Source organism: Mesoplodon bidens, assembly GCF_964165515.1.
Source record: "Mesoplodon bidens genome assembly, chromosome: 2".
Classification (NCBI taxonomy): Eukaryota; Metazoa; Chordata; class Mammalia; order Artiodactyla; family Ziphiidae; genus Mesoplodon; species Mesoplodon bidens.
Genome location: NC_138177.1, coordinates 6041547 through 6055634, shown reverse-complemented (window position 1 = coordinate 6055634; position 14088 = coordinate 6041547). Strand labels below are relative to the sequence as shown.

General features: G+C 35.1%; 1 protein-coding gene across 1 annotated transcript in view; it reads left to right on the top strand.

The window, feature by feature from the left end:
* CFH (complement factor H) overlaps nucleotides 1-14088 on the top strand; it is a 73699-nt gene that overhangs the window by 38725 nt on the left and 20886 nt on the right. Inside the window, exons 10-15 of the mRNA XM_081226449.1 lie at nucleotides 3357-3539; nucleotides 5328-5504; nucleotides 9441-9617; nucleotides 10408-10590; nucleotides 10698-10877; nucleotides 13246-13425. Coding sequence (XP_081082575.1) covers nucleotides 3357-3539; nucleotides 5328-5504; nucleotides 9441-9617; nucleotides 10408-10590; nucleotides 10698-10877; nucleotides 13246-13425 — 1080 coding nt within the window. The remainder of the gene's footprint in view (nucleotides 1-3356; nucleotides 3540-5327; nucleotides 5505-9440; nucleotides 9618-10407; nucleotides 10591-10697; nucleotides 10878-13245; nucleotides 13426-14088) is intronic.

Below are 14088 nucleotides of genomic sequence, written 5' to 3'. Positions count from 1 at the left end.
TGATATTTTTTGATATGTCACCAAAAGCACAAGTAACAGAAACAAAATTTAAGTGGGACTGTATTAAACTAAAGGTTCTGTTCAGCAAATCAACAAAGGAAAAGGTAAACTATGGAATTGTAAACCATATATCTAATAAGAGGGTAATATTTTAAAAAAAGGACTTTTACAACTCAATAGCAGAAAAATCAAGTAATCTGATTTAAAAATGAGCAAAGGATCTGAGTAGACATTTTTCTGAAAAATACACGCAAAAGGCCAACAGATACATGAGTAGATAGTAAAACAATTACTAATCTTCAGGGAAATACAAATCAAAACCACAATGAGATATTACTTCACACCTTTTAGAATGACTTTTATCAAAAAATATAAGTGTTGGCAAGGATGTGGAGAAAAGTGAATCCTTGTACACTTTGGATGGAATTTAATTTGTTACAACTCTATGGAAATCAGTGTGGAATTTCCTCAAAAAAATTAATAGAACTTTCATATGTCCCAGCAATCTCATTCCTAAGTATGTATCCAACAGAAATAAAATCAATATCTCGAAGACATATCTGCAGTACCATGCTAATTTTAGCATTAGTCACAGTATCCAAGCTTTGGAAACAACTTACGGGTCAGCAAAAAAATAAATAAATAAAAGAATAAATAAAGATGTGATCTATATATGTAAAATGGAATATTACTCAGCCACAAGAAACAAAAGAAGTCCTGCCATTTGATACAACATGGATGAGCATAGAGGACATTATGCTAAGTGAAATAAGAAAGGAAGAAAGAAAGGAAGAAAGGAAGAAAGAAAGAAAGAAGAAGGAAGGAAGGAAGGGAGGGAGGGAGGGAGAGAAAGAAAGGGAAACAAAAGATTGAATCCATAGAAACAAAGAGAAGGAAGGAAGGAAGAAAAGGAAGGGAAAAAGGAAAGAAGGAAGGAAGGGAGAAGGAAAGAGAGAAAGAAAGAAAGAAAGAAAGAAAGAAAGAAAGAAAGAAAGAAAGAAAGAAAATCACCTGTCTCCATTTCATTAGTGTTGGTTTATAGATACTTATCTTGTTCTTCTGACTGGAACGTATTTCTCTATTATTATTTTTCTCGAATCTCTGTGTTGATATCTGTGCATTAGATTAAATACCCACACATCTCCTAGTTTTCACAGACTGGACTCATAAGTAGAAAGCCTTCATCAATCAGCCTGGACAGAGATTCTGGATGCCTCTCTAACCTCTATGCTCATCCAAACTGCTGTCTTTGTACTTAGCATCTTCCAGGGGTCTAGAGTATGCCAACTCCCATCTATGTCCTGAGACAGGTGACCTAGAAGCCATAAAAGCTGGTGAAGCTGGGAGCTGGAGTTTATTCCCTCATTCACTCTGCACTGAGCTGGGGAGAAGGACTGTGGAAATGCCTGCATGCTCCTCCAAACCCTGGGCTCTTCCAAGCCATGATTTTCTCTCTGTAGTCCCCAGGCACCAACAAATTCTGGGCTTCATCAGCTCTCAGAGAGAGGTTAGTTAGGAGCCAGTTCCTTAGGCAGCAGCTAGAAAAGATGAGGGTCTAAGGTTTCCCTGGTGGTGCAGTGGTTGAGAGTCCACCTGCCGATGCAGGGGACACAGGTTCGTGCCCCTGTCCAGGAAGATCCCACATGCCGCGGAGCGGCTGGACCCGTGAGCCATGGCCGCTGAGCCTGCGCGTCCGGAGCCTGTGCTCCACAACGGGAGAGGCCACAACAGTGAGAGGCCCGCGTACCACAAAAAAAAAAAAAAAAAAAAAAAAAAAAAAGATGAGGGTCTAGATGTGTAGTCTAACTCCTTCCATGGAAAAACTGGGAGCTGCTCCCTTTGCACTAAGGTAGGGGATGACCTGTGAGCAGTGCTAGCACAGCCATTCCACTTTGTCCTCAGTAGTCCCAGGAAACTGGAAGTGCTGGGTCCTCCCAGAGGCAGGTGATTTAGAAGCCAGACCCTGGACTAGCAGTTGGAAAACTGGAGCCCTAGATTGTGGTTCAAACTCTTTGCTCCTCCAGGAGAAGCTAGGAGTTGAAGTTTCCCTCCCAATTATATGGTGCTATGCCTAGGTGGGGTTTATTGTGAGAGTGTGTCTCAGTTTTTCCTAACAGTTAGGATTTTAGCATTTTCTCACTTGCCTTGGATGCAGGAGCCTCTCAAACAGTGTTCTGAATAACGGGAGCTGATAGGTTCATAGCTGTTAATTCAGAGTGTCTGTGGGGAGAGGTCGAGGCATCCTATTCCATCATCTTACTAATGTCACTCTATTCTTTCAAATTTATATATGTTGTGTTTGTTTGCTTTCCTTTTTATAATTTTTAAGTAAAAAGAATGATTGATTTTCAATCCTTATTATTTTCTATTATTGATTTTCAATCTTTATTATTTTCTTTTATTGCTAGTTAATGTTAAAATTCCCCTCTCAGCACACTTTCGTATCATTTCATAAACCTTATAAAATTTTACTTATCATGTTTTTATTTTCATTCAATTCAAAATATTCAAAGTTTTCTCTTTTGATTTCTTCTTTATCCACGAGTTATTTAATAAATGAAGCTGAGCTCTCTGAAGAGACTTAGTAAGTGACAGAAATGTACTTTACTATTTCAAGTTTAGTTATACATAGTTGAGGATGCATCATTTAGTCCTTTGTAGAATGAATACATGTGTTGATCATTTTCATCTTCATTGAACTCCATATATTGACATGGCTTTAAGCACCCAATTTTTTTGTTTGTTTGTTTGTTTGCGTTATGCGGCCCTCTCACTTCTGTGGCCTCTCCCGTTGCGGAGCACAGGCTGTGGATGCACAGGCTCAGCGGCCATGGCTCACGGGCCCAGCCGCTCCGCGACATGTAAGCACCCATTTTTTTATGACAAACATTTCAAATTCTCAGATACAAAGGCTATGGTAACTGTGGTGGAAGATTCCGAGATCATCACCTGACCTGAGATACCCCAATTTGTTAACTGTGTTCTGGGTTGCTTAAGAGATCCTGACTAAGCAATGTTTCGAACAAGTCCCAGGAAAGGAAACCCATTGTTAATAGAGTTCTGACATGCTGTAGGATTCCAGATCCATTAGACAAACAGATTTCTAATAATTTCCTAGTAAGGATTCTGAGTACTTTAAATCTTGCTTTGTTCTAAAAACATGAATAGTGTCTTGATTTAATATCTTTGGAAACTCATCGATTTTTTTCTCTCACACAAGAACTTAAATGATTAGAATTTTTCTAGGTTTACATTTATAAACGACTCACCATTTTTCTATAGTTATATTATTTGCATCCTTATAAAATGTTTATCAAATATATGCTTACCTTTTCTTTATGCTTTCCCCCTTTTAGAAACATGTTCAAAATCACATATACAAATTAAGAACGGATTTTTTTCTGAATCCAGCTTTACATATCCTTTAAATAAACAAACAAAGTATAAGTGTAAATCAGGATATGTAACAGCAGATGGTAATACATCAGGAGTAATTACATGTCTGCAAAGTGGATGGTCAATGCAACCTGTATGCATTAGTAAGTAATTGATTATTTTAGTATTCATTATCCTAATGATCACTCTAGAGAAGTTTTCTTTAACTTCATTCTTTTTACCCTTGGGTGGTATGAGGTGTTGATGTGGCCCCATGGCTGTATTTGAAAGATAAATATTAAAATGTGTATCATTTTTTACCTTTTATGATTAATTACTAGTAGGGTAGAATATCATTGCATCCTTCACTTCAAGATTTTTTCACTTTAACACATCCAGTGATTAAAAACTAATTTAGCTAGGAGACATACCTATATTCTGGTATAAACTCATTTATTTTTAGCTGAGTCCTTTATGCTGATTGTATCTGATTTTATTTTATGAGACTTTTATGTCAGAATCTTTCCTCCTAAGCCTAAAGGTTATGTTTTTAAGTGAAGATATGAGTCCATAGTGCATAATCTTCAAATAATATAACTTGTAAAATGTGTATGTTTGAAACTGTAGGGTAGATCCACTTGCGAAAAATACGCTCTGTTAGGAAATCTTCATAAACATCTAGTAAGTGGAGACACAGAAACAATTCTAGATAGGAGCAAATTCTGCTGTGCTGAGAGATTTTTCTGTCCCACCACACAGATGTTTATGACGATTTTCTAAGGACAATTTGCGGAGTTTATCTTATTCATCCCAAAGCCGCACAATGATATTTTTGAAGTGATATTTTACATAGTCACTTCAAGTGAAGTAGATATTTAAAATATCCCTTTCTACTGTTTACATTTTATTTTTCTTTCCAATGTCTATGCTTAATATGGGCACTAGCCAAAGAGAAAATGATAAAAGTTGCCCCCATATCAAACTCACTTTGTACTAATATGTGACCAATTTTCCATTCTAACACTCTTTTCATGGAAGAGAAAAGTTCTCAATTACTTTTGTCTTTACTAGTATAGTTTTGCTTTATTTTTTAAAAATTTTAAGCTAGTTGGCTACATAACACATTATGAAGTTTGAGATTCATTATTTAAACCTTGATTAACATCACTATTATAGTGTTAGTGAAAATTGTTACTGTTCAATTTTACTTTCTTGTAGAGAAACATTTTACTTTCTTGTAACTTGTTATAAATAATAGAACTACTTCTGCATTCAACCTTGATAAATATAAAAGAATACACAACCATTAAAAATATATTTCGGAAAGTAGAATTCTATATAATGTTTAAAAATTTACTTACCTTGTTGAGAATTACTTTTTTCAATTAATCAATTTTTCTTTGACATATATGTCACAACTGCTAATAAGTTCAGCATATTAATTCAGAAAATACTGTTATAAAAATAGTACCATACATCTGTAATGGCTTATTGTATTACTAGCCTGGGAAAAATGCATAAGTATAATTAAATTGAGAAAAAATGTTCATAAAAGAAATATTTCAGAGACATTAAGTGTTGAGAAAATTGTTGTGTAGAAACATATTTTTTCAGGAATTCCCTGGCGATCCAGTAGTTAGGGCTCTGCACTCCCAGTACAGGGGGCACAGGTTCAATCCCTAGTCAGGGAATTAGGATCCCGCAAGCCGTGTGTTGCAGACAAAAAAAAAAAAACAACAAACAAAAAAACAATAACAGAAACATATATTTTTCATTTTGAGTAACTATTCCAGGACAGTGATCTATCACTGGTATTCTTGGATTATTTTTGCATCATAATTTATTAGCACACGCTAATTGGTAAAGCCCCCTTTCCCCTTGAGATGAGACTTAATTAGATTGCCCACTAAATAATATTAGAAATGAAATATTTTTATTCCATTATCCCTTAGAATCCTGTGATATGCCAGTATTTGAGAATGCCAGAGCCAGAAGTGATGACACATGGTTTAAGCTCAATGACAGGCTGGACTACGAATGCCTTGATGGGCATGAGAGCCAAGATGGACACACCACAGGCTCCATAGTGTGTCGTGAAGATGGCTGGTCTGATAAACCTGCATGTTATGGTAAGAACTCCTTTTCAGCTGTTGTTCTTTTCAAGATGAACATAATTAACAAAAATCATCAAAAATGTTTTATTTTTACCAAATTTGACTGATCTAGAGTCATTTTTAAGGCATGATGATTAAAATCAAGATGTCTCCTTCTGCTTTAATGTAAACTGGGTGGAGGGGAAGTTTTGAAGTCCAAAGACTCACTCATTACCAAAATGACAGTGTCTTACAACCTCTTCAACTATTTTGCTCCTGAGTTTCTACTTTATACCTCCTACCTTGAGTATTAATTTCTGCAGGTACTGAGAGGAGCTCTTTATTTTCCCACTGTGACAAGTTCTGAGGACAGTGACATGAATCTCTTTTATGTTTGCCAATCAGCTGTCTTGTCTCCAGGGCTAGAAACAGGACTTCAATCTCTGGCCAACTGAGTGGATGTTGAATGTTCCAAGCCAAAGGAACAGTATATGCAAAGCTTTGGCAACAAAATAGTATTTGGGAAATACCAAGGTTAATGGATTCTACTCAAGATGTGGGAGAATTTTATGAGCTGAGGCTGGATAGGAGGCAAAGGAAAGATTATCCAGGTTACTTCAGGGCATGTTCACATTTGGATTAATTTTATGATTGATGAAAAGTCATAAGGAATTTTAAGGAAAGGAATGATATAATTTTATTTGGATTCTTGAAAAAAAAATTTTTTTTCAGGAAGCCATGTAGTGTGAGAAAGAGTGGGGATTAGATAAAGATATGGCTGAAGAGATGCACAGCAGAGGATAGGTTTGGGATATATTTTGTTGGCAGAAAACACAGATAATGTCACTAAATGGTGGATGTCGAAAAGAGCAAAAAGTCAAGGGGCTCGCGTGTTTGCTCTCCATTGCTTCATAAGCAAGGAGGTAAATGGAAATGACTTTGTCAGGTGCTACTGGCAGGAGGGAGAACACTTTTGGAAGAACACTGCAACTTTTGACTTGAACACATTGTGATTGGGCTGCCCATGGACCAGAAAAATTGGATATATCCACTACAGAGTTGAATACATGGATCTAGCCAGGAGATACACCTGTGAGATTATCACCCTATAAATAATGATATCACATTGGGAAATAATGTAGAATGAAAACAGAAGAGAGATCAAGACTGAGCGCTGAAGCATTCTAGCATTTAGGTGTCAGACAAAGAGGAATAGATAGCAGAGTAGATAGGAAAAAGGAGAACCCAGAGAATTTAGGGGAAAAACTTAGAAATGAATGTCTCATAGACGTGGAGAGAAGAAAATGAGTAAAGGTAAAGGAAGTATAATAGATCGACTAATGGTGAAGCCTGTGGAGTCAGCCTGGTTGGGTTCTAATTCCAATTCTACAGTTGGTTAGGCATGTATCTTAGGGCAACAACCAAGCCTATTTGAAGCTTTGTTCATGCTTCCTAATCTGGAAAATGGATTAGTAATTACAAATGTTCTAATATTTCAAAGGATTTTGGACTAAATTATTCATATAAAGTTCTTGCCATAATGCCTGCCATACAATAAAATCAAGGAAATTGTCATCTAATTACATTATTATGATTGTTAGAGTGGTGAATATTTCTAATTCAGTAGATATGTCCAGTTAGAAGACTGTAAAAATGTGGTGCATTTGACGACATAGAGATCAACAAAAACTGCGACAGAGATGGTTTTGGATGGAGTAGACAGGGAAAAACCTACATAGAATCTGCTGAAAAAAATGATTAGTAAGAAACTTAACAGAGCATGTGGACATAACTCTTTCAAAAGATTTGCTTGTGGCAGAGAAGAGGAGGTTCAGGATATATTGCTAGGGGAATTACGCACTGAATAAAGAATTATTTAATGGGAAAGATGAGAGTGTAATGAACACTGAAGAGGATATGCTAGAGAAGGGAGCAGGCAGAGACTGAACACAGGAAGTTCCCTGTGAACGAGAAGGGAAAGGAACCAGCGCTGCTGAGAAAATCCTGGGCTTTGGTGGCAACAGCTCTACTTCCAACTTCCTATCAGGAGGAAGGAAGGAAAATGGATGTGTAAATCTAATGCTGAAAAGAAGCAGTCGCTGATGGTTTCTATTTTCCTTTGAGGTAGGAGACAAAGTCATGTGAGATTAAGTGGTGCACAGGGGAAGGAGGAGAAAGAACACTAGTCAGAGTAGAAAAGATTAAAGATAGAGATTTCGGACAGACATCAGAGTGAATTTATAATGGAAATGAAACAGGCTTGTTCAACAGTGTTCTGGGCACAAATTTCACTTTTCAGGCTGTTAACAAACACCTAATATGTCCTAGAAGTAGGCTAAGAGAAAATGATAAAAGATACACACAGGGGATCTGCCTTTCAAGAGCTTTCATTCCACTATGAAAAAACAACAAATAATTAAGGTAAATAATGAACCGAAAGGTAAAATATTTCGACTATATTTTCCAAATAACTGTATTCGAAGAACAAAAGAGTCCAAGTGCTTAGAAAATAGGAGGGGACTGAAGGCTCTAGTTCCTACAGGAAGACATCTATGCAAAGAAAAGTTGGAAACCATTCATTCAGCATAGAGATAAGGGTCTGTGCAACAGCCGAGGCAGCAAAAAATTGACCTATTTTAAAAATTCTGTATTGACTCCGACTCCAGGGGCAGATAGATGACATTGGAAGTGTAGGCAAGGAATGGATTGTAAAGTGTTTGGAGCTTACTCTAAGTAAAAGGGGAGGCTCTTAACATGATCATGGCTTTCTTAAACTCACTGTCTTTATGTGAAGACAGCAGTTGGAAAGTAGCCTACAACCGATGTTATTGTTAATGCAGCATTTTTCACAATATGATAAAATAGGAATTTTATATAAGCACAAAATATATAAACACAGACACATACCAATAAAAGTATTGCCATGTGGAAATTTGGAGTGGAATTTTCGGAAAGGAATCTCAGTTGTTCTCATCAGGCATGACCTTCTCAACTAAGCTACGAAACTCAATATTAACACAAAACAAAAACTACTTTTTGAGTTATTTTTTGTGACATTAGTTTTAAAAATAGTTAACTTACATCTAACTTTATGACTATGTGTTAAGACGACTTTCAGACGGTATGAATTTTCATTTTGGTGAAATTCTTAATTTCAAATTCCAGTTTTGAGTTTTATAAATTAATTAACAAGATAGGAAGATTCCAAATAAGAAAAATGCAATTTTTCATAATTTGTAGCAATGTCACAAATTTCATACATTTTATAAATTTGGGGGTATAATTTTACACATCTCTAAATTGAATCAGAATAATTATAAATATATACATAGTAAGACCTTTTATAGATACAACAAGAATAGATACTTGTATATCATATACCTAATAATGACCCCTAGAATATGTCTATCTCTGTGGCCTTAAACATGTTCCTCATTTTGTTTCATGTTTCAATTTGATAATGTTTCAGTTTGATTTCCACACTTGTAAAATTAAGGGATTTTTAATGCTCCTGTAACTCATATACATGAGAAATGTCTCCCTTATGTGTTCTGGTTTCCCAATTATATTTTTAAAAATACCATTTTTCATTTGTGTGTAATTTAAAAATTGTAGCATTCGTCTTCTTTAACGTGAGAGAATCTTTTGACGTTTTGAGACAGAAAAAGTAACATTAAATTCTATAGGTGTCAGTGATAAAATCATATCCAGTTCAAACAAGCTGACTTAAAAATAAATTATCAGGACACATACGTTGCTGTTCAATACCTTAATATTTCTCAAAGAGCCCCATATGAATGGAGAGGGTGTATAAAAACTAATATGTAATGTTTTTCAAGGAAGAGAATTTATGTGCTGCCCCTCTCTATATGCATGCAGTACCCAGCACCTCATTTTTACATGACACATAAAATATTTATTTGGCAATGATTAGTTATATATTCTCACTAAATTATTTTTCTCTTTCTATAGAAAGAGAATGCAGTATTCCACAAATGGAAAACAATTTAGATGCTAATCCCAAGAAAGACAGATATAAATTTGGAGACGTGTTGAAATTCTCCTGCATACAAGGACTTATTATGGTTGGAGCAGATTCAATTCAGTGCTACCACTTTGGATGGTCCCCTAATCTTCCAACATGTAAAGGTAAATATTTATCTTACAGCTGCTGAACAAGAGTTAAAACCTTAGACATCAACCATTTGTTTCCTCTCTTAATTTTCTGTCTGCTTCCAGTGCATCTATAATCTAATGCATTAAACCAGAGGTATACCCACCAAGGACACTTGTTGGGTTGTAGATAAAACAGTTTTCCTTATTTAAGAAATTAATGTCCAGTTGCTTCTTGAAAAGTGTGGTGGAAGTATCCACAGATATGTATAAGGAACCTGACACCGGCAGGATTTCTTGTTAGTTTTCCTTTTGCCTACAATTCCACCATTAATATTGGACATTTTATATAATGTGGGACTTACCTTAAGTGTCATCAAGTGTGTCTAAACAATGTTCAAGTAGCTTATAGTCAATTCAATCATATGTAAGGCTGGAATAAAAGTTAAAACTTGATCAAATGCTTGTTTCAAAGGATAATATTTTTTTCCAAAAGTTTTGATACAGTGTTTCCATGGAATAAGTATATTGCTATAATTTACACACCCATATTGATTAATTGGTTTGTATACCTATTTAGGGTATCTAGATTATTGAACATGTTTTCTGGGCTTACATAGGCTTCCAATATGTAAGCTCAGGATGAGTAATAGAACTACAAAACAGAGTCTTGTGTCAACACCATTGTTTTTTCATTGTTTAAGAATGCTAAAATAAATTATGTAATAAATAATAAACTAATTAATAAAAAATCTCTGCATTAGCTGGATTTTTAAGCCGTAAAATAGCCCACATAACCATTATTTACACGGCATGTCTACTGTAGGGCGAGTAAAATCGTGTGCTCCACCTCCTCAACTGCTCAGTGGGGAAGTTAAAGAAACACAGAGAGAAGAATATGGACACAGTAAGGTGGTGGAATATGTCTGCAATCCTGGATTTCTGATGAAGGGCTCTCATAAAATTCAGTGTGTTGATGGACAATGGACAGCTTTGCCCGTGTGTATTGGTAATGTATTAAAAATAGTCATATTTAAAGGTAAGTCAACACTTTTATTTGTATTCTTATACAAACTTAAATGATAAAGATGAACATATTTTTGTGAAATTTTCCAGAGGAGAAGAGTACCTGTGGAGATATACCGGAACTTGAACATGGCTATGTCAACAGTTCTGCCCCTCTCTATCACCATGGAAACTTGGTAGAGTTCAGTTGCAGAGAAGGATTTACAATGATTGGGCCCAAATCAGTCACATGTATTAGTGGAAAGTGGACCCAACCTCCTCAATGCATTGGTGAGAATGCACTTCTCAAATTGACATTAACATTTGCAACCATATTGTTGAAATTTGGAGTTATCCTTGAAAATGTCAACTTAAATTATAATGATTCCCAACATTGGTTGTTTATAATTCAATATGTGTCTGAAGAGGAAAAGTATAAACTAGAAGAGAATTTTATGAATCTTCCTGTCCTGATATTAACATTGTTTATCTTTACAAGTGTGAAGCTAAATCTTACTGATATTCACATGATTAAAATATGAGTACTAGTTACCAGGAAAATACAACTATCTCTGCAGAAATACCATTTTTGTTTTTATATGATACTCTTTCTTTTAGGACCTTTAGAACAAGGAAATATAGCTAAGAAAATACCCATTTCATGCATTCCTTTAGGAATCTTGCCTCTCTCAAACCTTCTAACAATGATGATTTCTCAGTCAGTTTCAAATGCAGCAAAAAGAAGTTAACGTGCTGGAGGAAAGGTGGGCTCAGGCCCTCCCAGTCAGTAGGTAACTCAGTCACAGGAGGCCCTTGGGCTGGGGCCAGGAACCTGCCCTGAATGATGCATTTCACTGTAAGTGAATCATCCTGACCTTTGGATGACCAAGTCTTTGATGACTGACCGCGAGAATCTTAGCTATCTTCCTTCACTTTTCCCTTAGATGACTTCTTTCCTGGAGTTTTCCTGGGTCCTGCATTCAAAGAGAGTCCTGGATGGCCGCTCTTACTTATTCATCAGATTTCTAGTCATTAATTATTCCAAGAAGAAGGTAGGGCTTAGGCTCAGGCTCCATGAGAGCAGGGATTCATACCTGTTTTGTTCACTGATATATTACCAACACCAAAAGACTGGCTGACAATTGGGGGATATTCAATAGGAGCTTATTAAGTTAATCAGTAAATTTCATTGTTTATTACTCCCTACATTTCTACTAATCACAGTCCGGTCTAAGGTATTGCCAGTTCTTCACCAAACCTCATCTTTATCCTCTTCCATCTCCACAAATGACCTCGCTTCATTAACTTTTCATTCTACCTTACATCAAAACATGTGCTTCAATGATTACCCCCCTGATCTCAGAGTTTTCCTTGCAAAGGTTCATCCTCTGCCTGTATTCAGTTTAACATAATCCCTCTCAGCTATAATAGACCTTATTCCAAGTTTCTCCTCTCAGTGTTCATTTTGTCAATCTGTCTAGTCTAGCTTTTCATTCTTCTTACTATATTTATTTTCTCCTAATAAATAAGTTTGCTTTCCTTTCAGAAACCAGTCAATCATAGGATGACGACAGCAGCCACCACTGCTCCTTTTGAGTATACATCTTCCTTTGTTTAGCATTCCCTGAAGAATACTATCGGCTTTGTCTCCCTCAACACTCTGAACACATCCCCAAAATAGGGCTGATTCTCAAGCTTCTGGTGTGTTTTGAATTCATCTCCTTATTTCATGTTATTTTTTCAGGGTGGCATTTTCAAATCATTACTTTTCAATAGCCAACTACTTGACTTTTCTTTATTCTGTTATCCTCACTTGACTCTTGTCACTAACAAATCATTAACAAATACTACCAAAGACCTATACTGATATTTTGTCATATTCAAAACGACTTCCACCTGCATTGATTTTTTGAAATAGGTAGCTATAAAAAAAGGTTTTTTAGTCCATATTTAACTTTTTTTCTGGAGCCAGAAAAAAATTTTTATTATGGCATTATATTGGATCATAGAATGACCTGGTGTATAATATAGCTCCTCTAAGACTCTACGTATATATAGAGAAAACAGGTTTTAACTTTAAGTACGCACTTTCTTATTCCAAGTATTTGTTATTTTTTGGTGATCTTTCAAAAGATCTGCTTAAAAATTAAGATTCTATTTAAAAAAAACCTTACACGTACTTTTCTAATTATGTTTCATTATTTTTCTTGAAAAAATATGTATAAGCTATCAACTTGATATTCTATGTCCACACATAATTGTTTTTATTTTAATGTTTTAAGATTGTGAATTAAAAGTAATTCAGAGATGCTTGAGATCTAAAAACAAGTGAATGTGAACATTTGCACATGTTTCAAGTTTGGGACCATATTATTCATGCGATGACTATTCACTATGTAGATCATGCAAAAATGTTCCAATCCAAAATGCAGAATGTCTTTAGGCTGGATATTTTCTCCGAAATTTCAAAAACTGGATGCAGGACTCAGGTTCATATATAATAGTCCATTTCATGCAATTTGTTCAGTAATAACTTGGTTGGTAGAATCTGTAGGCATAAATTGTAAGTTCATTATATTACTGACTTCATAGCTATTTATTGTATTTGTTATTTGGTTCTTAGAATTAGTCTTTTCAAGAGAATATTTTCATTTTATAGCGACAGAAGAACTTAAGAAGTGTAAAGGGTCAAAAATATTTGCATCTGGGAGAATTCCATCAGATACGATTGAATTTGACCATAACACCAGCCAAAGTTACAAATGTCGAGGAAAATCAGAATACAAACACTCAATCTGTATAAATGGAAGATGGGATCCTAAAGTAACCTGCAAAGAAGGTAAACTCTTCTTTATAATGTTTTCAAAAATGTATTCTATTTCTTTCTAACTTGTAAAATTACTATCTTTGTGTCTTTCAAGGAAATTTAGTTATATATCATTACAAATAAATTTCAATCTGAAAGGTAATTTAGAAACAAACCAAAACACTGTTTCTAAATATTAATTGTATCGTGTGCATTAGTCAGCTATATGACACAACACCCAGAACTTTGGTGGCTTTAAATTAACATCTGGGCAGTAGGTGTGCTCATTAGCATGGGAAAACCATTGCTTTTGATTTCTTACATTACACATAAATGTGCTTATGTCTATGCTGAACTATTATGTATTTATTCATGTATCTATTTATGTATCAATCTATTTATTTATATTTATGTATCTATCAAGTCATCTATTTATCTGTTTGTGTATCTATCGCTATCTTAAAAAGTCTTGAATCATATTGACATCATCAATTCCAATTGAATAGTCTCATTTCAGTTTTTTACTTTCACATCTGTATCCCTCTTCTCTAACTGTCGGACACCTTGACCCACTATCCTCAATATTTTTACCAATTTCTACAAGCCTATAATATATAGAAAGTAGCTTCAAACCAACATAAAAACAAATCTACTATCTAGTGTTCAACATCTTATAGTTCTTTCTTATATGCAGTT